Source organism: Lynx canadensis, chromosome A1 (genome assembly GCF_007474595.2).
Source record: "Lynx canadensis isolate LIC74 chromosome A1, mLynCan4.pri.v2, whole genome shotgun sequence".
NCBI classification, from domain to species: Eukaryota; Metazoa; Chordata; class Mammalia; order Carnivora; family Felidae; genus Lynx; species Lynx canadensis.
The window spans coordinates 114,162,623-114,189,357 of NC_044303.2; the positions used below are offsets into that span (position 1 = coordinate 114,162,623).

At 40.1% G+C, this 26,735-nt stretch overlaps 1 protein-coding gene across 2 annotated transcripts in view; it reads right to left on the bottom strand.

Moving 5' to 3' along the window:
• Positions 1-26,735, bottom strand: part of KLHL3 (kelch like family member 3) — a 114,288-nt gene that overhangs the window by 86,106 nt on the left and 1,447 nt on the right. For both annotated transcript variants that reach the window (XM_032592920.1, XM_032592919.1), the window contains exon 2: positions 11,268-11,387. In XM_032592920.1, the coding sequence (XP_032448811.1) occupies positions 11,268-11,387 (120 nt within the window). The remainder of the gene's footprint in view (positions 1-11,267; positions 11,388-26,735) is intronic.

The following is a 26,735-nucleotide window of genomic DNA, read 5'->3' on the forward strand; positions in this document are numbered from 1 at the left end:
GTCTTAATTTCAAAGGTGGGAGATGGTTAAGAGGTTGGAGGAAAGAGAAAGAGCCAGCTAAAGAAACAATAAAGTAACTAGTGAAATAGGAGGAAAACCCAAAACGTATGGTGTCTGAGAAGACAAGCGAAGAGAGGGCTACAAAAAGTAAGGAATGACTAACTATACCAAATAAGGAAGATAAGATTAGGGAGGCTAGGTAGGGCAAGTAGGCAAGAAAGTGAAATAGAAAATGAAAATGAAATAGAACATGAAAATGGAAGACATGCAAATTGGAAAAGAAGAAATAAAACAATATTCACAGATGACATGATCTTGTATATAGAAAATCCTATAAGAAATCCACTAAAAAAATATTAAAACAAATAAATGAGTTTAAGAAGGTTGCAAGGGTGCCTGGGTGGCTCAGTTGATTGAGCGCCTGACTCTTGATTTCAACTCAGGTCATGATCCCAGAATCATGGGATCAAGCCTTGCATCAGGCTCTGACTCTGTCTATGCTCTGAGCATAGAGCCTGCTTAAGATTCTCTCTCTCCCTCTGCCCCTCTCCCCTGCTTGTGCTCTCTCTCTCTCTAATAAAAAAATAATGTTGCAGAATACAAGATCAATATACAAAATTTACTGTGTTTCTATACACATGCAATGAACCAAAAAATGATATTAAGAAAAATTCCACTTAAAATAGCATCAAAAATAAACACTAAAGAATAAATTTAACAAAACAAGCATGAAACCTGTCCTCCAAAACTGTAAAACTCAGTTGAAAAAAATCAAGAAAGACCTGAATAGATGGAAAGACTTCCAGTGTTCATGAATTGAAAAACTTAATATTTTTAAGATGGCAATACTCCTCCAGGGGCGTCTCGGTGGCTCAGTGAGTTGAGCATGCAACTTCAGCTCAGGTCATGATTTCACGATTTCACAGTTCGTTAGTTTGAGCTCGGCATGAGGCTCGCTGCTGTCAGTGCAGGGCCTGCCTCAGATCCCCTGTCCCCTCCTCTCTCTTCCCCTCCCCTCCTCTCAAAAATAAATAAACATTAAAAAAAAAAAAAGATGGCAATACCTTCCCAAATTGTTCTACACTTTCAACCCAATTTCTATCAAACTCTCAGCTGGCTTCTTTGCAGAAACTGACAAGATAAACCTAAAATTCATACAGAAAAGCAAGGGACCTAGAATGGCCAAAACAATCTTGAAAAAGAAGAATAAGGTGAAGGATTCATGCTTCCCAATTTCAGAACTTACTACAAAGCTAAAGACAGCAGAGTAATAATATAACCATAGATATATAGATCAATAGAATAGAATTGAGAATCCAGAAATATACCCTCACAGTCAATTCATTTTTAAAAATTTTTAATCATTTATTTTTAAAATGTTTTTTATTGATGCATAGTTGACATATAATGTTATATTAGCTTCAGGAGTACAACATAGTGGTTTGACAATTCTACACATTACACAATGCTCACCATGATAAGTGTATCTACCATCTGGCACCATACCACACTATTATAATATTATTGACTTTATTCTCTATGCTATACCTTCCATCTCCATGACTTATTTATTTTATAAATGGAAGTTTGTACCTCTTAATTCCCTTTCTCTATTTTGCCCATTTCTATTGCCCATTTTCTATTTTGCCCTTTTCTATTTTGCCACCACTCCTCTCCACTCTGGCAACCACCAGTTTATGCTCTGAATTTACGAGTTTGTGTCTGTTTTTTTGTTTGTTCATTCATTTTTTTTTTTAGATTCCACATATAAAAGAAATTATATGGTATTTCTCTTTCTCTGTCGGATTTATTTCATTTAGCATAATACCCTCTAGGTCCATCCATGTTGTCACAAATGGCAAGATCTCTTTTTTTATGACTAATATTCCATATTTTATACACACACACACACACACACACACACACACACACACCCCTTCTTCTTCATCCATTTATCTATCAAAGGACACTTAAGTTGTTTCTGTATCTTGACTATTGTAAATAATGCTAGAATAAACATAGGGGTGCATATTTATTTTCAAATTAGTGTTTCCATTTTCTTTGGGTAAATATCAGTAGTGGAATTACTGGGTTTCATGGTATTTCTATTTTTTTTTTTTAGTTTATTTATTTATTTTGAGAAAGACAGAGACAGGCACAAGTCAGGGAGGGGCAGAGAGAGATGGAGAGAGAGAGAATCCCAAGCATGCTCTGCAATGCAAACACAGAGCCCAATGTGGGACTCAAGCCTGCAAAGCCATGAGATCATGACCTGAGCTGAAACCAAGAGTCCAATACTTAACTGACTCAGCCACCCAGGTGTCCCCATGGTATTTCTATTTTTAATGTTTTGAGAAACCTCCACACTCTTTTCCACAGTGGTCACACCAATTTCTGTTCCCACTAACCGTGCACGAGGATTCCTTTTCTCCACATCCTCACCAATTCTTATTTCTTGTCTTTTTGATACTAGTCATTCTGACTAGTATAAGGTGATATCTCATTGTGGTTGTGAATTGCATTTCCCTGAAGATTAGTGAGGTTGAGCATCTTTTCATGTACCTGCTGGCCATGTGTATGTCTTCTTTGGAAAAATATATTCAGATTATGTGCCCCTTTTTAATCAGATTGTTTGTTTCCTGGTGCTAAGTTGTAGAAGTTCTTTATATCTTTTGGATATAAACCCCTTATCAGATATATCTTTTGCATATATCTTCTCTCACTCAGTAGAGTGCCTTTTTGTTTTGTTGATGATTTCTTTTGTGACACAAAACAGTCAACTGAGTTTTGACCAGGGTGCCAATATATTCAAATAGGGGAAAAATTGTCTTTCCACAAATGGTGCTCAGACAACTGGATATCCACGTACGAAAAAAACAAAGGACCCCCTACTTCACATAATATACAAAAATTAACTTGGAATAGATCAAAAAAATAAATATAAGAGCTAAAACTATAAAACTCTAAGAAGAAAACACAGGGGTATATCTTCATGACTTCAGATTAGGCAATGGTTTGTTATACAGGACATCAAAACACAAACAACAAAAGAAAAAAACAAATCAGACATCAAAATTTACAACTTTTGCACTTCCAAAGACACCATCAGGATATCAAAAAAGTGAAAAAAAACCCGAACAAGGAAAGAAAAACTTTGCAAATCATGTATCTGATATGAAACTTGTGTCTGGAATATATAAACAACTTGAACACTTTTAACTCAATAATAGACATATAACCCAATTTTAAAATGGACAAAGGATCTAAATAGACATTTCTCCAAGTAAGACATAGAAACGGTCAATGATCACATAAAAAGATGCTCAACATCATTAATGATCAGAGAAATACAAATCACAACCACAATGAGATATCACCTCAGACACCAGGATGGCTATAATCAAAAACACAGATAATAACAAACACTGGCAAGGATATAAAGAAACTGGAACCTTCATACACTGCTGGTAGAAATGTCAAATGGTGCAATGCTTTGGAAAACAGTCTGGCAGTTCCTCCAAAAGTTAAACATGTAGTTATCATGTGACCTAGCAACCCACTCTTAGGTATATATCCAAAAGAAATGAAAACATGCATCCACACAAAAATGTATACGTGAATGTTTATAGCAGCATTATTCATAACAGCCAAAGGGTATCAAATGTGGTACATATACACAATGCATTATTATTCAGCAATAAAAAGGAATGAAATCCTGAGACATGCTACAACATGGATGAACCTTGAAAACATTATGCTGACAAAGAAGTCACAAAAGGCTTATTACATAATTCCAAAATAAGCAAATCTATAGAGACAGAAAGTAGATTACTGAAGGGTGAGGGGTAGGGAAAACAATGGGATTATTGCTAACATACACAGGAATTTTTTGGAGGGGATGACGAAAATGTTTTAAAATCAGCTGTTAGTTGCACAACTCTGTGACTATACTATAAGTCATTGACACTTTAAATATGGCATATGAATTATATCTTTAAGTTTTTAAAATTTATTTATTTTGAGAGAGAGAGAATGTGCACGAGGCAGGGGCAGAAAGAGTGAGAGTGAGAGTGAGAGAGAGAGAGAGAGAGAGAGAGAGAGAGAGGGAATCTGAAGCAGGCTCCACACTGTCAGCACGGAGCCTGACATGGGGCTTGAGCTCATGAACTGCGAAATTATGACCTGAGCCAAAATCAAGAGCCGGACACTCAACCAAATGAGCTACCCAGGTACCCCATCACATGAATTATATCTTAATAAAGCTGTTACCAAAAAAAGAAAAACAGCAATGTACTAAGATGATTCATTACTATTAACAAAAGGCATAGTGGCAGATCATCTTTAAAAAAAAAAAAAAGGGATGAGGGTAGAGAAATTTTAGGGATGGTGAAAGGGGAGGTTAAAACTGTCAAAACGGGATACAAGAGACTATCTCTCCTTTTCAGGAATGATCTGGGGTACTATTTCAAAAGGGACCATATCCCCACTTGGTGGCCGGATGGTAAATCAGGAACCAAAGAGCCATTAGGAGTCTGCTGCCCAGAAGCAGCTGCTGGTAGGCTCAGAGCAGAGCAATAAAAGGCAAAAGGAAGAGGAAGGCTAGTTAGTTACCATGCCAACAGCCCATTCTCTACCATGGAAGTAAAAAGAATAGGAAACTCGTGAATTGTGTGATTCATAAATTGCATAGAACATGTGTATGTGAACTAAAATAGCTTAAAATTGAAGGAGGAAAAATGTGAAAACAGTGCAAGAAATAACCCCAGGTCCCTGGAATATTACATAACATTTCATTAGCTTAGACCCTGGATGGCAAGCAAGATGCTTTACCAGGCCTTCATCAAAACAAAGTATGCCTCCCTCCAGTTCCTATTAAACTCACCCAGATCAGTAAAGCATCTCTTCAGGCTCCCTTTCTCTCCCTCACTCACCCATTCCACTCCAGTTTTAAAAATTAGCCATGCTTTAATACCTTAGAAATTAAAAAAAAATTTTTTTTTAATGTTTACTTATTTATTTTGAGAGGGGACTGGGGAGGAGCAGAGACAGAGGAGAGAGAGAATCCCAAGCAGACTCCATGTTCAGCACGGATCCCGATGTGGAGTTCAATCCCAGGACTGTGAGACTACAACCTAAGCTGATAACAAGAGTCGGACACTCAATCGAGCCACTCAGGTGCCCCAGAAATTAAAAAAATTCAAAACCATTAAATACCTTAGAATTTGATATGATCTTTAAACACCACTAGAATGCAAGCTTCATTGAGAACAAAAGTTTGACTCTCTTACCTAATGCCATATCCCTGTAACTGAGCTCCTCATCACCACCACCACCATCATCATAATCATAGCTAGGAGTTGCAGAATGTTCGTTATGTGCCAGGGCCTCAAAACAATATCTAAGGAAGAGGTATTATTATTATTATTATTATTATTATTATTATGCTACATGCTGTTGAAATCAGTAATTCTACTTCTAAGGAATTAATTCTATAGAAATAATTGTGGCCCCTCCCCCGTTCATGCTCTGTCTCTCTCTGTCCCAAAAATAAATAAAAAACGTTAAAAAAATTTAAAAAAAAAAAAAAAAAAAAAAAAAAGGGGCGCCTGGGTGGCGCAGTCGGTTAAGCGTCCGACTTCAGCCAGGTCACGATCTCGCGGTCCGTGAGTTCGAGCCCCGCGTCAGGCTCTGGGCTGATGGCTCGGAGCCTGGAGCCTGTTTCCGATTCTGTGTCTCCCTCTCTCTCTGCCCCTCCCCCGTTCATGCTCTGTCTCTCTCTGTCCCAAAAATAAATAAAAAACGTTAAAAAAATTTAAAAAAAAAAAAAAAAAAAAAAAAAAAAAAAAAAGAAATAATTGTGAATGTGCACAAGTGTTTAACAACAGTAATACATGTGCTATCACTGTTCTAAGGACTTTACTTAGTATCCCCTTAACAAGCCAGCAACCCTGGAACTATTATTAGCCTCATTTTATGTTTGACAAAAGTGAGGGCAGGAACAATAATTAACTTGTACAGGGTCACAGAACTGGACTACTGGAGCCAAGATTTGAAACCAGGTTGCCTGCCTCCATGGTCTATGCTTGTGACCAGTACGCCATATTGCTCCAAACATTACCACTGCAGGTGCTGTTTACATAAGAGATTTGAAAACTTAAAACATCTAACAACAGGAACTGGGTTTTTCAAAAATTAACCAAAAATACAGAAAATCATTCATCCACTTAAAATAATGTTGTAGAACAGTTCTAACACAGAAAAACTGGTTCAATACAGGGGTACCTGGCTGGCTCAGTCCATACAGCATGTGACTCTTGATCACCAGGTCATAAGTTCGAGCTCCACGTGTGACAGAGAGTTTAATTAAAATCAAAAAACAAATTAAAAAAAAAAAGAAAAAGAAAACTTGTTCAATATAGTGGTAAGAGAAAAAAAATCTGGTTAAGATATATTTTTAAGAAAAATATTCTCCCAAGTGTTGACAATGGTAACCACTGGGTATTAAAATTATAGATGATTTTTTGCTCATATTTATTTTCTAAATGATCTATAATATGTTCCTTTTCAAAAAAAAAAAAGAAAGAAAAAGAAAAATGGAAATTTTTTAAATTAAAAGAAAAATAAAAGGGAAATCTATGCCTAAACCTGCACTAAAAATTTCCTGACAAAACATATACAGATTGTGCTCCATTTGAAAAAAAAAGAAAAGAAAAGAAAAAATGGAAGAACAAGATTGTAATGGTTAATCTTATGTGTCAAATTAACTGAGCTAAGGGATGCCCAAAGATCTGGGAAAATATTATTTCTGTGGATTCTGTGACCTTTAAAAATGGTATCCTCTCAGTAATGTCTTTATGTGTAAAATGGGATTTTCCTGTTTTCTCCTAGAAGTGGTATGGTTTTAGGTCTTACTTTCAAGTCTTTCAATCCACTTCAAGTTAACTTCCGTGAGGAGGATTAAGATTCAGGTCCAATTATATTATTTTTCATGTGGCTGTCCGGTTTTCTTAACACCATTTACTGAGGAGGCTACTTCTCCACTAAGTATTCTTAGCTTCTTTGTCAAATATTAGGTGACATATATGTGGGTTTATTTCTGGGCTCTCAATTCTGTTCATGGTCTGTGTTTGTGATATCGTTTGAAATCAGAAACTGTGTATCTCCAGCTTTGTTCTTCTTTTACAAGACTGCTTTGGCTATTCAGGGTTGTTTTTGGCTCCTTACAAATTGTCGAATTTTTTTCTATTTCTGCAAAAAATGGCATTGGAATTTTGATACAGGTTGCATTGAATGTATAGATGGCTTTGGGTATTATGGACACCAGCAATATTAATTCCTCCAATACATAAAACAGATATCTATCCATTTATTTTTGTCCTCTTCAATCTCTTTCAATAACATATAATAGTTTTCAGCATACCGATCCTTCACTTCCTTGGATAAATTTTTAAATATTTTACTGTTTTTGACACTATTGGAAATGGAACTGTTTTCTTTCTTTTTCAGATAGTTCACTGTTAGCATATAGAAATGCAACTGATTTTAATAAGTTGATTTTGTATCCTGCGACTTTACCAAATTTGTTTATCAGTTCTAAAGTTTTTGGGGAGCATCTTTAGGTTTTTCTATAAAAAGGATCTTGTTATCTGCAGAGACTATTTTACTTCTTCCTTTCTTATATGGATGCCCACCACTTTGACTAACTGCTCTGTCTAGGACTTCCAGTTTTTGTTCAACAGGAATGGTGAGAGTAAGTACCCTTGTCTTGTTTCTGACCTCAGAAGAAAAGCTTTCAACCTTTTATCATGGAATGTGATAGCAGCTGTAGATGTGTCATATACGGCCTTTATTATGATGAGGTATGTTCCTTCTATATCTAATTTGTTGGGAGTTTTCATCATAAAAGGATGTTGGATTTTGTCACTTTCTGCATCTATTAAGAGGATCATATGATTTTTATCCTTCAGTCTATTAATGTGTATGATCTTTTTAATGTACCGTTGAATTCAGTTTGCTAGTATTTTGTTGAGAATTTTTACATCAATATTCACTAGGAATACTGGCCTGCAGTTTTCTTATCTTGTAGTGCCCTTATCTGGCTTTGATATCAAGGTAATTGCTGGCCTTGTTAAAATGAGTTTGTGAGTGATCCCTTCTCATCAATGTTTTGGAAGAATTGAGAAGGACTGGCATTAATTCTTCTTTGAATATTTGGTAGAATTCACCAGTGAAGCCATCTGGTCATAGGCCTTTTTTTATTGGGAGATTTCTGATTACTGATTCAATCTCCTTAATCATTACTGGTCTGTTCAGATTTTCTATTTCTTAATGATTCAGTCTTGGTAAGTTGTACTTTTCAAGGATTTTGTCCATTTCTTCTAGATTATCCAATTTGTTGGCATACAATTGTTCATAGTAGCCTCTTAAAATCTTTTGTATTTCCATGGTATCAAGTTGTAATGCCTCCTCTTTCACTTATAATTTTGAGTCTTCTCTCTTTTTTTCCCTTGGTTAGTCTAGCTAAAGTTATGTTTACCTTTTCAAAAAGCCAATTATCACCTTCAATGATTTTCTTCTGTTGTCTTTTTAGTCTCATTTCATTTATCTCTGCTCTAATCTTTAATATTTATTTTGTTCCTTCTGATAACTTCGCTTAGTTTGTTTTTCTTTTTCTAATTCCTTGAAATGTAAAGTTAGGTTGTTTACTTGGAGGCCTGGAGTCTTAAATCAGACAGAAGACACAAGCCATACTGAAGAGAACTAAATGAGGAATGTCACTACTATCTACCTAGTATCTACGGAAAACAACACAAATTCCTCAGGAACAAGAAAACTGGACCCATAGGCATGAACACTGACCACTGCCTAAAACAACTATGGGTAGAGCTTCCAGGAAATCTGGCAGGAGATATAATAAATATTGAGCAATAGTGCATAAGACAAATTTAATTTAACTTGGTTTTTAACACCAAAGACTGGGCCCTACAGAAAAAGGAAATGAGGAAACAAATACAGAACCAGACAGAATTTTTTTTTAAAGTAGTTCAACTCCTGGAGAAATACAAATCAAAGCCACATTGAGATACTACCTCATGCCGGTCAGAGTGGCTAAAATGAATAAATCAGGAGACTATAGATGCTGGCAAGGATGTGGAGAAATGAGAACCCTCTTGCACTGTTGGTGGGAATGCAAACTGATGCAGCTGCTCTGGTTCCTCAAAAAATTAAAAATAGAACTACCCTATGACCCAGCAATAGCACTGCTAGGAATTTACTCATGGGATACAGGAGTGCTGATGCATAGGGGCACATGTACCCCAATGTTTATAGCAGCACTTTCAACAATAGCCAAATTATGGAAAGAGCCTAAATGTCCATCAACTGATGAGGATAAAGATATGGTTTATATATACAATGGAATACTACTTGGCAATGAGAAAGAATGAAATCTGGCCATTAGCAGCAACGTGGATGGAACTGGAGGGTATTATGCTAAGTGCAATAAGTCAGAGAAAGAAAGATACCATATGTTTTCACTCCTATGTGGATCTTGAGAAACTTAACAGAAGACTATGGAGAAGGGGGAGGGAAAAAAAAAGTTACAAACAGGGAGGGAGGGAGGCAAACCATAAGACACTCTTAAATACAGAAAACAAACCTAGGGTTAATGGGGGGTGGGGAAGAGGGGAAAGTGCGTGATGGGCACTGAGGAAGGCACTTGTTGGGATGAGCACTGGGTGTTGTATGGAAGCCAATTTGACAATAAAGTATATTTAAAAAAAAAGAAAGAAAGAAAAAGGTAGTTCAACCCCTGGAATGTCTGGGTAGCTCAGTCAGTTAGGTGTCTGACTCTTGATTTTGGTTCAGGTCATGATCTCACTGTTCATGGGAACGGGCCTCGTGTCGGGTTCTGCACTGACAGCACAGTGCCTGCTTGGGATTCTCTCTCTCCCTCCCTCTCTGCCCCTCTCATGCTCTTGTGCGCGCGCTCTCTCTCTCTCTCACAAAATAAATAAATAAACTTTTTAAAAAATAAATAAATAAAAGTAGTTCAAGCCCCTACTCAACAAACACATCGTTAGCTATATGTGCTTTTTACTTATGCCATTGTCTCTGCCTGGAAGGCTTCCCCCTAATACCGCCACTTTTCATTTCTTTAACTCTTACTTGTCTTTCAAAATTTAGCTCAAGCATCATCCCTTTATGAAGTGTTCTCCAAAAACAAGTGTTCTCCAAAGGTGGCGTATGACATATTTGCTTTCATAGTACCCTTTCAGAAACAAATAATTATTGCACTTCTAACAACTGACAGGCGCCTGATGCATTCCTCATTCATAACACCTATTTTGTATTATAGGAAGATCATTTTCATTTAACTATTTACATTTTTTAAGCTACCCATCCCAGAGCGTAGTCAGTGCCTCTGGGCATCTTTGTTAAATGCCTTGAAGAGCCCATGAAGTACTAGGTGCTAGAGATCAAAACGATTCAGAAGTTGTCCTTGCCCTCAGGGAGCTCACAAACAGCAGAGAAAAGAGGAGATTAGCAATTATAGCTCACAATAGGGCTAACTATGCTGTAAATAATGCTGTGGGCAAAGGAACCTTCTGAGTTCTCTGGTAGGGAGGAGACTGGGTGTACAGCCTTTGTAGAGAAAAACATGCTCAGCGTCCCAAATCTGTTTTGCAGCAAACTCACCAAATGCACATATCAGCTTTATAAATAGCCTGCACACACTCACCATTAGCCAGCCTACAAAGGATGAGCACATTTGCATTTCATTCCTTCCTTTACACAGTTAAACTACATTGAAGAAGCTAGATATTTTTCCACTTACATAGCTGTCTTAACAAGCTAAGTTCAGACCAAGGAATGAGGGAGGGAGGCCAACAGAAAATGTGTAGCACCCACAATCTTTAATCTGCAACTATGTGTAGGTATTGCAATCAGTCTATTATTAGTCATTAGGCAGCTGGTTTGGTTGGAAACCAAGTTTATGAACAGAACTGCTATAGCCATAAAAAATTATTCCTCTGTGATTAAGGAGTACAATGAAAAGTGTTAAATAAATGCAAAGGAGATAGAGTACTTTCTGAAAGCCAATCTGTCTCGACTGGAGTTTAAAGGGGGAAGCCAAGTGACTGAGAGTAGGTGGGGAAAAGTCAGAAGTCACTAGGTGGTGGTGTTCCGACTTCTGTTCTCAGTCTCTGATGACGCTCACTCAACAAGCTCTTCCCAAAAGGGCACAGGCAAAATAGGAAAAGTACCTCCGCAGTTCATTCATCACCTTGAACGCCTTCCCCATGTGGGCAGAGTTGACAGTGATGATCCTCTGGTTCTTCTCATCATCCCCAGCCTGAACCGGGGGCTGAGAGCTCGGCTTGATGCTGTGAACAGGAAGAGAGTGGGAGGGGAAAGAGAGGATCACATGTTGGTAAACCCAGTCACCCAGCTGCTACAACTCCGTGCATTTGCCCACCCACCAGAAGCATCTTTGTCAGCTTGTTCTCTTTGTCACAGACCCAGCAGGAAAAGAAAATGCGTTGGGTCAGCCATTTCTGCAGGATCTTCCAGTGCAAACTACATTCCTCTGGTGGAAGCTGGGTCCTAGCTCAGCTACTACCATCACGTGTGCGACTTTGTGGGATATCCTTATCCTCCATCCCCCATGCCCTAAAGGGGTGGAGGAGACGGAGGGAGACAAAGTGACCACTCACTTTGTAGGGAAATTTGTTCACTCAAGAAAAATTTAATGGAGGCTACCGTGTACCAGGCACTGTATTTAAATTGAAGGGAGGGGCACCTGGGTGGCTCAGACGGTTAAGCATCCGACTTCGGCTCAGGTCATGATCTCCCGGTTTGTGAGTTCAAGCCCCGCATCAGGCTCTGTACTGACAGCTCAGAGTCTGGAGCCTGCTTCCGTTTCTGTGTCTCCCTCTCTCTCTCTGCCTCTTCCCAACTTGCGCTCTGCCTCTCTCCCTCTCTCTCTCTCTCTAAAATAAATGTTAAAAAAAAATTAAGGGAAACACAACAAACAAGGCACAGACACTGCTCTCACAAAGCTTACAGTTCGGTGTAGGAGAAAACCAAGTAAAAACCTAAACATCATATCCTATGTATCACGACTGGACATAAGTGCAGAGGATGGGCAACTACTCCGGGGCTGGCAGTATGAGGGGAAACTTTCCAGAAGCTGAGGGAGAGCAGAAATCCCAAGAAAGAGCAAAAGCAAGCAAAGTAAAAAGGAAAATGGAGAATATCCCAGCAGAGGAAAGAGTACATATACAAAGACCTGGAGTACAAGAGTCAAGTGAGTTCAGTAAAACTAGAAGAGAGTCTCAAGAGCAAAGCCTAGAAGACTGAGCAGTCCTGTAAGTGTCATATTAGCAAAGCCATGGAGCTTGGATTTTACTCTGAGACAATGAGAAGCCATTAAAGGGAGAGAGAAGTAGACAGGAACAGGTGAACACATCTGTCCTTAACAAAGATCACATTGCCTGTGGTATGGAAAACAATATAACAGGAATGAAAGCTTTTGGGAAAACATAATCCCAGGGTAAGACAAGGGACTGTCATTATTATGAAAAGAAGAGCTATCCATGTGGGCTAAGTGAGCAAGTGGTGACTTCCAAGTCATTCACAACCTCGAAGTCCTCTATACAGAAGACAAACACTCATATCCCTATGGATGCCAAGTAGATGCCCAACAACTCCTAAGCAATATGTCTCAGCTTTATGTGGGGAGGAAAAAAAATTATCGAAAGAAAGGTCAATGGTCAGTCAGTTAAACATCTGACTTCGGCCCAAGTCATGATCTCCCAGCTCCTGGGTTCAAGCTCTGCTTGGGGCTCTGTGCTGACAGTTCAGAGCCTAGAGCCTGCTCCAGATTCTGCGTCTCCATCTCTCTCTGCCCCTCCCCCACTTACAATATCTCTCTCTCTCTCAAAATAAATAAACACTAAAAAAAAAATTTTTTTTAAGAATACACAAAAATGGACTTCTTTTCCCAACCTAATGAAACTTTTCAGCTCCAAGGTCAAGTCCAGGACCTTGGAGTTACCTCTGTTCTGACAAGAAAACAGGACCTTCTCCATTTGTGTAGATTTGGAGACTCACAGTTCACTCCAACTCTCCAACTCTAGTTTAAAGACAGTTTGCTTTGCCTTTGCCTGGCGTGCCTCCTTCCACGCCACCACCTAGACTTGCAAACTGGCTTGAGAAAGGGACTTCTGTGGTTAAGAGAATGTTCCAGAGACCTGACAGTCTCTACAGATCTTACAGTGAGATTTGTAACTACTGGAACAATCAAATCACAACGACCATGCAAGACCTACAGTTTGTCTGACCATCACAGACTCCTCTTTTGGCCTTCCTTCCCCACCTTCAGTTCAGCATGCAAATATAAGCCACAGTCATCTGAACTTTGGGACTATTTGGATTCTGGGGGCAAAGAAGTTAATTGATCAGGCACAGGAATATAAATATCAAGAGATACACAAAGGCAGATGATTAGAATTATATGTTGTTGTTGTTTTAACGTTTATTTATTTTTTTTTTAATTTTTTTTCAACGTTTATTTATTTTTGGGACAGAGAGAGACAGAGCATGAACAGGGGAGGGGCAGAGAGAGAGGGAGACACAGAATCGGAAACAGGCTCCAGGCTCCGAGCCATCAGCCCAGAGCCCGACGCGGGGCTCGAACTCAAGGACCGCGAGATCGTGACCTGGCTGAAGTCGGACGCTTAACCGACTGCGCCATCCAGGCGCCCCGCGTTTATTTATTTTTGAGACAGAGATAGACAGAGCATGAATGGGGGAGGGTCAGAGAGAGAGGGAGACACAGAATATGAAACAGGCTCCAGGCTCTGAGCTGTCAGCAGAGAGTCCGACGCGGAGCTGGAACTCACGGACCGCGAGATCATGACCTGAGCTGAAGTCGGACACTCAACCGAGCCACCCAGGCGTCCTATAGAATTATGTGTTTAAGGAGGAAAAGAAAATCTCAAAACTGACGATAAGATCAACATGAAAGAGCATCCCGTAAAGTTGAAAAACTTCATGTGAGAAATCCCACAAGTGTTATTTCTTTTAAAGTCAATGTTTTTCCTACTCCAAGCCAGAAGATCTTATTTTCCTATTTTCTACTAAAAGTTTAACATTTCTGCTTTTGTTTTCTAAGTTTATTTATTTGACAGACAGAGTGTGTGAGCAGGGGAGGGGCAGAGAGAGACAGGGAGACAGAGGATCCCAAGCAGGCTCCTCACTGTCAGCACAGAGCCCAACATGGGGCTCGATCTCATGAACAGTGAGATCATGACGTGAGCAGAAATCAAGAGTCTGATCCTTAACCCACCCAGGTGCCCTACATTTTTGCTTTTGATTAATGGCCCTTATTTGATCTGATGTTGATTTTTATGTCCTGGTGTGAAATAGGGATTTAATTTTTTCCATATGTTCCATTTACTGAATACTTATTTTTCCCACTTACCTGTCATGCCACCTTAAGTCATGTCAAAGTTCCAAATATAGGGATCTATTCCTGGACTCTCTAAGCTATTCCATTGGTTGGTTTACCTGTCCCTATGCCAGTACCACATTATTTTTGTAACTTCATTATAAAGCTTGATATCTGACAGGGTAAGTCTTCAATCCAATTATTATGCTTCAAATGTGTCTTGACTATTCTACTTTCTTTATTCTTTCATACAAATTTTAGTATCAGCTTATTAAGTTCCATGACATATTATGAGATTTTGATAGCAACTGTTATGATTTATAGATCAATTAGTATAGAACTGATATCTTTTTGATATTATGTTTTCTGATCCATGAACATGGAATATCTCTCTCCACTTATTTAATCGTCTTTAATGTCAAACTTTTATATTTTTCTTAATGAAGACTTTATACATTTGATTAAATTTATTAAGTACTTCAGGGCTTTTGTTGCTGTTTTACAATAGCAATGGTGTCTTTTATGAATTTTATTTTCTGATTGCTATGGTTTATAAAATGCAATTGATTTTTGCAAATTACTAAACAGCCACCTTACCAAATGTTCCTATTATTTCTATATTTGAAGAGTCGATAAAGTGTTCTATGTAAAAAGTCAAATTAACCTGCATATAATGCCAGAGGGTTTTTTCTCCCCCTCCTTTCCAATTCTTAGGTGTCTAATTTTTTTTTTTTTGAAAGAAATTTTGCACTGGCTAGGATAGCCACACAATGTTGAATAGATAGTGTGCTAACAAATATTCTTGTTGTCTTTCTGATTTTAAAGATGATGTTTTTAATGTTTCTCCATTGTGCATGTTTGTTGTAAAATTTTTATAGATAACCTTAATCAAATTGAGAAAATTCCCTTGCATTTTATTGCTTTTTAATCATAAAACTATACTGAATTTATCAAATATTTTTGTGAATCTAATGAAGTGATCATATGGATTTTTCCCTTTAACCTTTTAATGTGGTAAATGATACTAATATATTTTCTAAAATTAAACCATATCTGCATTTCTGGGATAAATCTAGAAACTGTAAAAAAGACTGCATAAATATTCACCATAAATGCTATCTTCAAACTATAAAGAGCCTTAAAAGCCAAGGGAAAAAATATATAATATGGTATTGACCAGAGAACCACTGAAGGGTTCTGACAGGGAAATAATAAGATTAGAGCTCCTAAAAGCCCAGTGGACAGACAGATTCAGTTCCATTTCACATATATGGAGATGTAGAATAAACACAGCCATTTTGGAAGCAGTGACAATAATCTCCAGTGTGACTAATGGACAGGAAGGCTTGTTCTTCCTTGTTGTGTTGCTTTTGCACTTTCCAGTGTGTCAAAATGGTCCAATGAATCAGTCCTGTTAATACAATGTTGTGTTTACCAAAAGGTCTCAGACATAGATTACCTATTCAAAGGATTAAAGCTCAACAAAATGCAATTCATACCAAAGCCTCCCTGAAAGAAGAAGTGACTTGGTGATGCCCACCGGGCTGGGTAGGGAAAGGACATCTGATCTTCCCACTATATCTGGAGCCCTTCCCACCCTTGATACAGGGGCAAGGCTTGACATCAGACAGATCCTAAGGTCTCTTTCTTCCCCTGCTCTGCAGCTCTGTGATGACATGGGAACTCTGCGGTAGAGTCTAGATCTCTGCTTTCTGGAAGGTACAAGCTTCGTGGCAACTCAGTGACCTTCCAAGGAACAGGAAAGTGAGGAAAGAGAGAAGGTGAGTGCTCAGCGAAGTTAAGAATCTTGTACAAGATCACAGAGATAATAAGTTACAAAGATGGAAGCTGAGTTCAGGTGTCCCTGACTTGAATCAACCCAAGCTATTTTCACCAGAGTCTACACCCTCCAGCAGGATAGAATATACATATATACATGCGTGCAAACACACGTCTCAACCTAGGGTCACATGGCTCAGGCAGAGATACTAAATACCCCCATTCCCTCCCCCAAATCTTTCTCCCTCCATCCATACCAATTAGTTAGTCCCCATACACAGCCCACTCCCACTCTCTAAAGGCCCCAATGTGCTCAGTTCTTTATGCTAGACACAGCTGGTGGATCCCCCTCCCCATCTGTGAAACACAGACCACACAGAGGTATATTCCCACTCTCATGTCCATGTTCAATGTCTATAAGATCATACTTTTCACTCTACCCAGACCCAGCCAAAATTACACACACACACACACACACACACACACACACACACACGCACGTTTCTCTAGGCAGATTCAATCACAAAATGTTTTCTCCTGAAGTTTTTATTAGCAAATGCCCTTACTCTAAGCACAAACTGTTTGATTTCTCCAAGAGCAAAGAATGGCTCCAAACTTGACCATCCCTTAAGTTTCAGCCTCTATTGACTCTTTTTCTTTCAATATATGAAGTTTATTGTCAAATTGGTTTCCATACAACACCCAGTGCTCATCCCAAAAGGTGCCCTCCTCAATACCCATCACCCCCCCTCCCCTCCCTCTCACCCCCCCCATCAACCCTCAGTTTGTTCTCAGTTTTTAAGAGTCTCTTATGCTTTGGCTCTCTCCCACTCTAACCTCTTTTTTTTTTTTTTTTTTCCTTCCTCTCCCCCATGGGTTTCTGTTAAGTTTCTCAGGATCCACATAAGAGTGAAAACATATGGTATCTGTCTTTCTCTGTATAAGCCTCTATTGACTCTTAAATACTGAGAACAAACTGAGGGTTGAAGGGGGGTGGGGGAGAGGGGAAAGTGGGTGATGGGCACTGAGGAGTGCACTTGTTGGGATGAGCACTGGGTGCTGTATGGAAACCAATTTGACAATAAATTATATTTTAAAAAAGTTTCAGTCTCTATTAAAACCATACCAGGTTTCAAGAACTTCCAGCCAGTCCAAATGAGGTAAGTGAGACTTCCAGGTTTCATGATATGGCAAGAGGCATAAAGCCTACCAAATTCCCTCCATAGTTGATATTAATTTATATATGCCCCTTCCACCAGACCTCAACCTCTGGCTACTTAACAAAGGAGCATTCATTTGTGCTGAGATGCTCAGAGTTTCAGTAACATTCAAGTTGAGCCATATCTAAGATTTAAATATATCAACAACAGTAGACATGGTGAGAAAGTACTGGCCAGGCAGAATCCTTGCTGTTTCCTATAGAATTAGACAGAAATAGTCATCAAAGCCATTTTCCACTTAAGCTGCAGCAGAACAAGACAAGTCAACTTTGTTAAATAAGTCACTACAAATCTGGCTTAAAATTTAATTAAATCTTACACACTGTCCTGTTAGTAGTAAACATACCTCCATGAACCACCACTGCTGCCATGGTGAACACAGGGAAGTGAGTAATTCCATGTTGCTGCTGTTGAAAGGCCAACAACCCCTTCAATAAATAGCCCAGAGAAAGAGAGTATTGCAAGATGGCTCAGACTTAATTCACATTCTCACTGGTGCCATTTAAGAAGTCATACATATGAGGGACGCCTGAGTGGTTCAGTTGGTTAAATCTCTGACTCTTGATCTTGGTTCAGGTCATGATCTCATGGTTTGTGAATTCGAACCCCACTTCGGGCTCCTTCCCAACAGCGTGGAGCCTGCTTAAGATTCTGTCTCTCCCTTTCTCTACCCCTCCCCCCACCTCTCCCTCACTCTCTCTCAAAAGAAATAAACTTGAAAAAAAAAAGTCATACATATGAGACAGTCAAGACTCATAACCTTAAGAAGGATGAACATAGCTGTCCCTTCCTTCCTGGGTTCTCCCATTCTCTTTTCCCTTGGGCTAGCCTGTGACAGTGGCCTCTCCCGTGTCTCCTACTACAGTGGCTATCCCCCATTCTGGATGCCCTCCCTCCAAGCACTTCCTGCACACTATTGCAACATTAATCCCTAAAAGGTCATTCTGATCACATCTTTCAGATTCTCACTGCCCACAGATTTCTTCAGGGGTCATGAGGGCTGTAGGCTAGAGGCTCAGTCAGAGCCACCTGCTTCCATTTATTCTGTGTATTGTGTGTCCATGTAGAATTTCCTTTCAAAGAACTACAGAGCTAAAAACCTGAAACATTACCAAACTATAGGATAAAGTCATGGTACCTTGCTTAGTATTCAAGGTCCTCCTTGACCTGGACTGAATCTAAATCCCAGCCCTATCTCTTCCTCAAATATTTACTGAGAACCTGTTTTCTACTGAGCAGATGAAATTATTCACTATAGACAGATTCTGCCTTCCTTTTCTTCTATCATAATCTAAATACCTGTTCTTTCAGGACCAATTAAGGTTGCCTCTTCTATGAAGTCCTCTGTATACTTCAGTCCTAAGTGATCTCTGTCTTCCTAAATTCCTCAAGTATTTCTGTCCTATAACTGAACTGGCATATAGATTTGATTATGTTTTCATGGTACCTATCTAACAACCCACTCCTCTCCTACTAGATGCAACATACCTGGTGGACAAGGAACGTGGGTCCAAGGACTCTTTACATGGCTTAGCCTGCCCAGCATAGGGCCACACCCACAGCAGGCCCTCATCCCATATTTGTCATCAATGAACTCTGACCTGAAAACCCTTCACTTGTCCCTACAAACTGATAAACAGTAGAGCAGAGTGGAAGAGTCTGCCTCAACCAATGACCATTTATTTTTTTAAGTTTTTTTATTTATTTATTAGAATTCCAAGCAGGCTCCACACTGTCAGTGCAGAGCCCGATGTGGGGCTTGAACTCAAGAACCATAAGATCATGACCGGAGCTAAAACCAGGAGTCAGATGCTTAACTGACTGAGCCACGCAGGAGCTCTCTCCCCACCCTTTTTTCCCCCAGCCTAATAACTTAAAAAAGTGAATGTGGGATAGGTTTTCAGAGTTAAAATATAAATCAATACACACAAAATGTTACAGAAGTTCTAAATAAAAATAGAGAAGTTTTAAATAACAAGCCCTCTCAGCACACCACCTCCCACAGCCGTTTCTCCTGCCCTCCCTTGTCCTCTAAATTCTACATACCCAAAGTCTATTTTGACTCCCTCACATTTTGCACAGTAACTCATACTCAGCCTATGCAATACTGATGCCCTCCACCCTCCCTACTCTTCCTCAAGCCTACTGTTCTTTCTGTATCCTCTATCTCAGAGGCAAAACCAACCGCCCACTCACCTATCCAAAGCAGAAAGTGGGATGTCATCCTTGATATGCTCTTCCCATTTTCACCCCCCTCCCATACAACCCCAAGTGCTCCTTTAATCTCTCTCCACTCCATTCCCTTCTCACAGACATAATCCCCTTCCTGCCTTGTATACAACCATATCCTCCTCCCTAACTCCAGAGTGACATTTAGAGAATATTAGTAAGAGCAAAGGATGTTCTATGTGAAACCTCTCACTGGCTCCTCGCTGCGTTCAGAATAAATCTCAGAGACCTCTCCTGGCCCTTTATAACCCCATAATTGCCCTTAAGACTTCTTGCTACTATAGTACTGAAATACTTACACCTAAATACACCAGGCTCTTTTGCCCCACCCCACTCATTCCTACCAGCCCTTCAAGCCTTCAAGCTGGAAGTCTTCCCTAGCATCTTCCACTACCCAAGAGATGAACTTCCCTTCTTCTGTGTTCCCACACTACTCTGTGCTTCCTTCCATATAAATTGTAATTACCTCTTACTTTTCTGTCTCCCCCACAGTGGGGGGGAGTGCTGTTAAATGTTTAACAGTTGGTTGCGAGGGAGAGAGCCCTGATTTGTAACGTTTGCCAATTTCCATGGTGTAAATACTCCCACCATGTCAGATTTCAAGCTACCAACATGTTGTCACTGAGCATGTGGAATTGGAAAAAGATGTGCAGCAGCACACCATTATAACCCTACACAGTATTTCCATTATAAAGACACAAGAGTCATAATCTAAAAGGCATAGACCACAGTAAAATCATTGATTTGGGGGTATTCATTATTCTTGTCTATAATTTATTATTAAGTTATATAATTTATTTTTAGCAAAGAGCATATTTAATAGAATGACTCACAATAGTCCTGACAATTTAACAAGCAGCTCTTGCAAATGGGTAAGTGCTGGCTCCAGCACATCGCTGCCAACCTTAGACTTTAACCTCCCTGAGAACCAGGATGCTATCTAATTTCCCTCTGCATTCTGGACTTCTGGTACATGGCAGGTGCTCAATAAATAATCAGTGAGTAAATGATTAGATAGGTAAGTAAATAAGGTATAACTAGCAACTATTCCATCTTTCCTCACTTCTCCTCATTAAAATAATTATGGCTTTGTGTCTCTCAACTCCCCCTCCTTGTACTCCCTAAGAAGGCCTCTGTGTTGATCATACAGAATAAAGAGGATGCAGGGAGAGAGAAAGGCATCATCAACTAGAGAAGAGGGAAGGAAGCAAGAGGGGGTGTTACTTAGTGTGTCAGTTCTTAGGCTCTTTCCATTGCTGAGGAAACTTCATGCAAGGAATGGAAAGGAGAACACTTCTAGAGAAAGCACGTGGGCAGGGTAGGAGACGGAAAAGCCTCAGAGCAGGCTGACTATGCAGAAGCGTTTGGGGGATCTGCCAAGTTAGGAGCTCCAGGGCACCCAGGGTATGAGAGAGTGTAGAGGAGAAGAAAGGGAAACCAAGAAATGCTGCTGAGGCTTAGGAACTGCCATCCCCTCTAAAAGCCTTCAAGAGACGCAAATAAAGTTCAGGGAGAGTGGGCTAATGGTGGGCCACATACAAAGAGCCCAAGCACATCATGTTCAAGCTACAGATCACAGAGAATAAAGAGAAGCAAAGTCACCTCAAGAAGGCAAAACAACTCTGAGACGGAGTAAGACTAGGATGAATATGCTAAAATCCCTCAACAAAGCAAGTGTCGTTTAGAAAGGGAAACTGGAAAACAAGAATCAGACAGAGACAGCCCCTTGTCCAGCTCAGGGCACACTATCTAGGAAAGAGATAACTTAATCATCATGGTCTGACCTGGTTCAGCTTCAGGCCAGATCCTTGTGGTAAAGCTTGAAACCTATAAATATTCGAAAGCCATAACTCAGTCCCTAGCTCACCATGCAGTCTTTGGTAATTGTGGCCTCCCCCATGATCCTCCTTCAGGAATCAAGAATGTGGTAACAGGTCTTCAGAACATCCAGAGCACTCTTCACTGAAAATTAATAAAGTGCCTTTCTGACTGTTGTACTTTCGGTTCTCATGAGTTCATCAGCATGACTGTGCTTCTCCAAGTGTGGGCAGCAGTGGGACAGTGACAGAATAAGGTTTCTCTACCTACAGGACTCTGAGCAAACTACAGAGATAGCATGTATCCCAATCCTGAAGTTCAAGGTCAAAATGACCAAATTCAAGTTTCTACTTTTGGGTTAACAGAGGACCTGTCACTTGAAGATGGCTGGGCAGCAGGATTCAGGACTCGATGGTACAGTCCTGTCATCAAGAAACACCACCCACACACAGGCTGCCACGAAGCCCCATATTCTTCATAACTTTTCAGTGGTGCCACCTGAGTTCACAGCATTAGGCTGAGCCCTTGCAACGGCCCACACGGACACATGGAAGATGTTTATCAGTAAGCTATAGCTCCTGGCTAAGAGTTAATAACAGCATTTACCGAAAGCTGATAGTACGTTAAAGCACTTTGCCTCCATGATCTCATTTTATCTTCAGAACCTCCCTATTATCCCCAGAAGCACTGAGATAAAACTCGTCTGGAAGTCCCAGGTAACTACTGAATGGAGAATTGACACTCAAACCCAGGTCTATCTGATCTGATCTGGCCTATGTTCTTAATAGCAATGTTCAATGACTTGGGACAATGTCCACAGCCTACTGGGCCAAGGGAGCTCAATCCTTCTGTCTCATTCCTTGAGGCTCTTCACTGTACAGCCAAACCAGGCCAAATGAAAAAGACTGAACCCTCTAGGACCTGTGACATTGCACTACCTTACTCCGCTGACTGTGGGGAAACTTCAGCGTATCTTACAGTTGATATTATTATTAACTGTAGTGACTTCACATAAGTCCATTGTGATTGGTCAAAGCTGGGGAGCAGCTCTGCCATTCCTATGATGTGCTCCTTGGTCAACAAGCTCAAGAACAAGTATGTTGCTAATCACAGTCCTAAGAGCCCAGTTCACAGTTTTCTTCATAACCTGGAGTGGGGGAGGGGCAGGGGAATCTTTTAAGTGGGCTGTGAAAAAATGTAAAACACAACAGAAGCACTTGTATTCAGATAGACAGAATGACACAAGGAGAGAGGGAGGCTAAAAGAAAACACAACCCTTGTTATGTGGCATTTCGAGAGCCAAGCTTCTATTTGGGTTCAACAGAAGAGCAGAGCTCTTCCAAGTGTATAGTCTTGATAAAAGCTTCAACAGACTTTGCTAAGTTAAAAAGAAAAGTCCAGGAAAGTTGTGCCGGGAGTTTGAAAATCCTTATAAATGATTTTAAAAAGTTACAGAATTTCCAGCTTAAGAACAATTGAACTTATTTAATAGGAAAAAAACTAAGAATAAAGCATGTTCAAGTTATTTTTTATTATGGTTTATTAATATTCTTTTCAGGCTAACCTAGTTTTAGGGTTCATCCAGCAATTGAAAAGAATTAGGTCACTTCTACAATGGCAAATTTCATCAAATAAAGCACTTGCTTTAGAAAACTAACCCCAAAAATGTTCCTGTCTACATGTATCTGAACATTCTAAAACCTAACAAGCAAAGTCCTGAAAACCCAAATCTGGTTATGGGGAAATCAAGTGGCTTCAGTGACTTTGTTTTTTACAGTTAAAAACCTTACTTCACCAACAAATATTTCCAAAATGGAAAATTTGGTTTCAATTATCATGGTTGAAATGCACATCTGCTTCAGGCAGCAGTGATGCCCAAAATTTTCTACAAGTTTCTATCCATGACTACTAGTAGTGGGAGAGGAATCAAGGAATGCTGTGGGAAGAGAGAAAAGACAAGGGTATTCAATACTTGCCTCTTCTCCGGGGGGGCGGGGGGGGGGGGTCTTGCTAGTATCTTACCTGGCAATGCCAGTCTCAGCATTTAAAGAATTATCAGCTAAGTCATGTCTTCTCAAAAAATATGATCTGTTCGTGGATCAAGGGTGAAAAAATCTCTTCTGGTTCTGAAGTTCCCTGAGAAGGAGCAGGCTCTCTTTCATAAGGATGAGCCGTTCTCCTGCGAATTGCTCCCACAAATTCATGGCATAGTGCTGGGTGCATGGTGCCCCTCTCAAGCAGGTACACACCAGTGCTTCTGATGAAGAAAACCACAATTTTAGGAAAAATGGTCAACTAGTTTCCCCTTTGTATTATGCCTCTTCTGAAAGTTGTTCTCTGCAAATCTTGCAGATATATCAGACACTGAGCCTGGAAAAAAAATTTTTTTGAAGATTTTATTTTTAAGTAATCTCTACATCCAACATGGGGCTCGAACTCACAACCCTGAGATCAAGAATTACATGCTTTATCAACTGAGCCAGCCAGACATCCCTGGAAAAAATTTTTTTAAACTGTAGCAATATACACAACATGAAATTTTCATTTTAACCACTTTTAAGGATACAGTTCAGTGACATTAAATACATTCATGTTGTTGTGCAACCATCACCAACACATACATTTCCAGAGTATAACAAGGCTGATCAGCCCATAAGACTGATTTCCAGAACTGAAATAAAATCCTAAGAGCAAGAGCAACTGCCATTTTCAATGTCTATCTGCTCTACAAGTACACATACCCATACATACATACAATTTATCACTGTAGTAGTTGAGAGCCAGAGACCCTTTCCCTTCATAAAACAGAATGCAGAGTCATCTTCCTGTGACTGATCAAGAAACAGTGATTCTTCACAAAGGGAGATGGGAATCTCAGCATCAGCAGGTCCCTTAGGGAGCTGGAGAGCTTGGGGGATACAGCAAAGGTGTGTGCAAACTCATATGTTCTTCTTGAGATTTTGAGTGAACACAAGTGTATCTGGTTCATAGTTCCAAACCACTAAAGGCATCCAGATGCCACAGGAAGTCTATAAAAAGGAGGATTAAGGTAGGTGTTGGTGAAAACTAGCAGAGGAAATGCCAAGCCCCGTGTGGTATCTCACTATGAGGAGATGGATGGTTCAGGTAGAAGAGAAGGATCCTGATAAGCTCTCCCCAGTTTTCTCATGGGAAAAGTCCCACATAGGCTGCTTTAGATGATAAACATAGAAAGTCCTTAAAACAAGCTTTGGTTAGTATCCCAGCACAAGTCATGGGGTACACCAGGGCAATAGATGAACACCAAAGATAAAATGACGACTATTTACCTAGTACCTAGTCTGTGCCACAGACATTTTACTAGATGCTTTATATATATATTACCTCATTTGATCCTCACAAAAACTCTATGAGATACAGATACTGTTATTACTCCCTTTATACCAAAAAGAAAAATTATCTATGACTAAATGTGACACACTCAAGGTCACACAGTTCATAAAGGAGATTCACTGCAAGGCCTGTGTTACTCTAAATCCCAGGCTCTCGATTAATAGCCTTTTAAAGGAGAAGTCATTTTCATACCCTCATGGCAAAGAAAGAAAATTGTTCAGTAGAAATCTCTTGGCTGAAAAAATCTTAATGCTTAAAAACAGCCAATTAAGCTTCAGCAGGTTAAGTGCGGAACAAGCACACATTCAGGATTCCTCCAGTTGCTGGAGGTTTGACATGTGATCCTAGGCTAGTCACTCAGCTTCTCCAACCCTGGCTTTCCCAGGGAACTTGTAAAACCAGGCTACTTCCCCTGTTCTCGGCCTACAAAAGCATTCCATAGGGTCAATGACCCGTGCTGAGATAATAAGGCCGATAGCCAAAGATGAACCTATTGGCCAAAGGTTTCAATCTCTTCTCTCACCAAGTTTCCTCTTAGTTATCACTGTTTCCCACAAAAGTTATCAGTTCATCACCAAACAATTAGGCAGCACCTACTATGCATGCAGCCACACAGGGATGAGTGAGGAGTGTTCAGAGTGGCACCATCCTTACCCCCTGAAGACATGTCTCTGAGTCTGGGGGCTTGTAAGACACATGAAACAAAAGCACAAAAAGATCTGGTGGGTGGGCCTATTATTCCGTATCCAACTATGGACACAAACCTGAGGTACTAGAATTCAGAAGAACATCACCGGGGACTAGAAAAGCTGAGGTTTCCAACACAAAATAGGAATTTAAAACAGCCTTGTTAGATGGATAACTTTAGGAAAAGAAAATTGGAAAAGGCATTCCAGGCAAAAGGAACTCCAGGAGCTAAGGATCTGGGGCTGGATGGAGCAGTATACAGGATGTATGGTCACAAAACAGACCAAAAGATTGCTTGGTGGGGGTATGGGTAAGCAGAGCGAATGCAGACTGAGCCAGATTTCAGAGGGCTTGAATGCCTGACATGGTGAGCTGGACGTGAAGTGGAAACAAACGGTAGTGAGCTGGGTGACATGGTGAACCTTGGAAGCTGCTCAATTTGTATTTCTTGACTACTCTCTGCCTCCAGTAGGGGAAAGACAAAAGAACATGTGCAAAAAGCAGGTGTTATAAAGCCCAGGACATCAGCCTTCCCAGCAGAGAGGCACCAGAGCATCGAAGAACAAGAGATCTCCTAGAGGGCCAAGACTCTTTACATTTCTAAAAACAGAAGATGCCCAAAAATGCTCAGGAAGCAATACCCTGATCAGCTACTGCTAGTCTCACAAGGACCTTTCAGCCCCCACACACCACCAGTCAAGCAAATGAGCCTGATCCAGAACCTCTAAACCACGATTCACCTCGCCCCTGCCCTTCTACTAACTATCACACCAACAGAAGGTGAGGACACTACCCACCTCTGCTCCCAGCCTAGGAAACAGGCCTCCGGATGCTCTGTTGCCCAGCAGGCCACACAGAGTCCAACACTAAGCCCCTGTTGCAAAAAACGCTGAGGGAGAAGCTGCATCAGCAGCACACTCAGACTAAAAAGTCCCAGACTCTTCCTGCGGGAGTCACATGGAGAAATGCAGTCCCTGGGGCCTCTTCAGACAGGAAGACACCCAACAATCATGCCAATTTTAACAGGGTCTAGAGATGTTTAATGGCATCATTCTGCCCCATGAGATGCACCAGTGGAGACAATACGTGCAAAAGAAAGTGTTTATTGAGGTACAAACCAGTGCTGAGTTAGATGAACCTGTTACCATTCAACCAGCCAGTTATCATCTGCATCA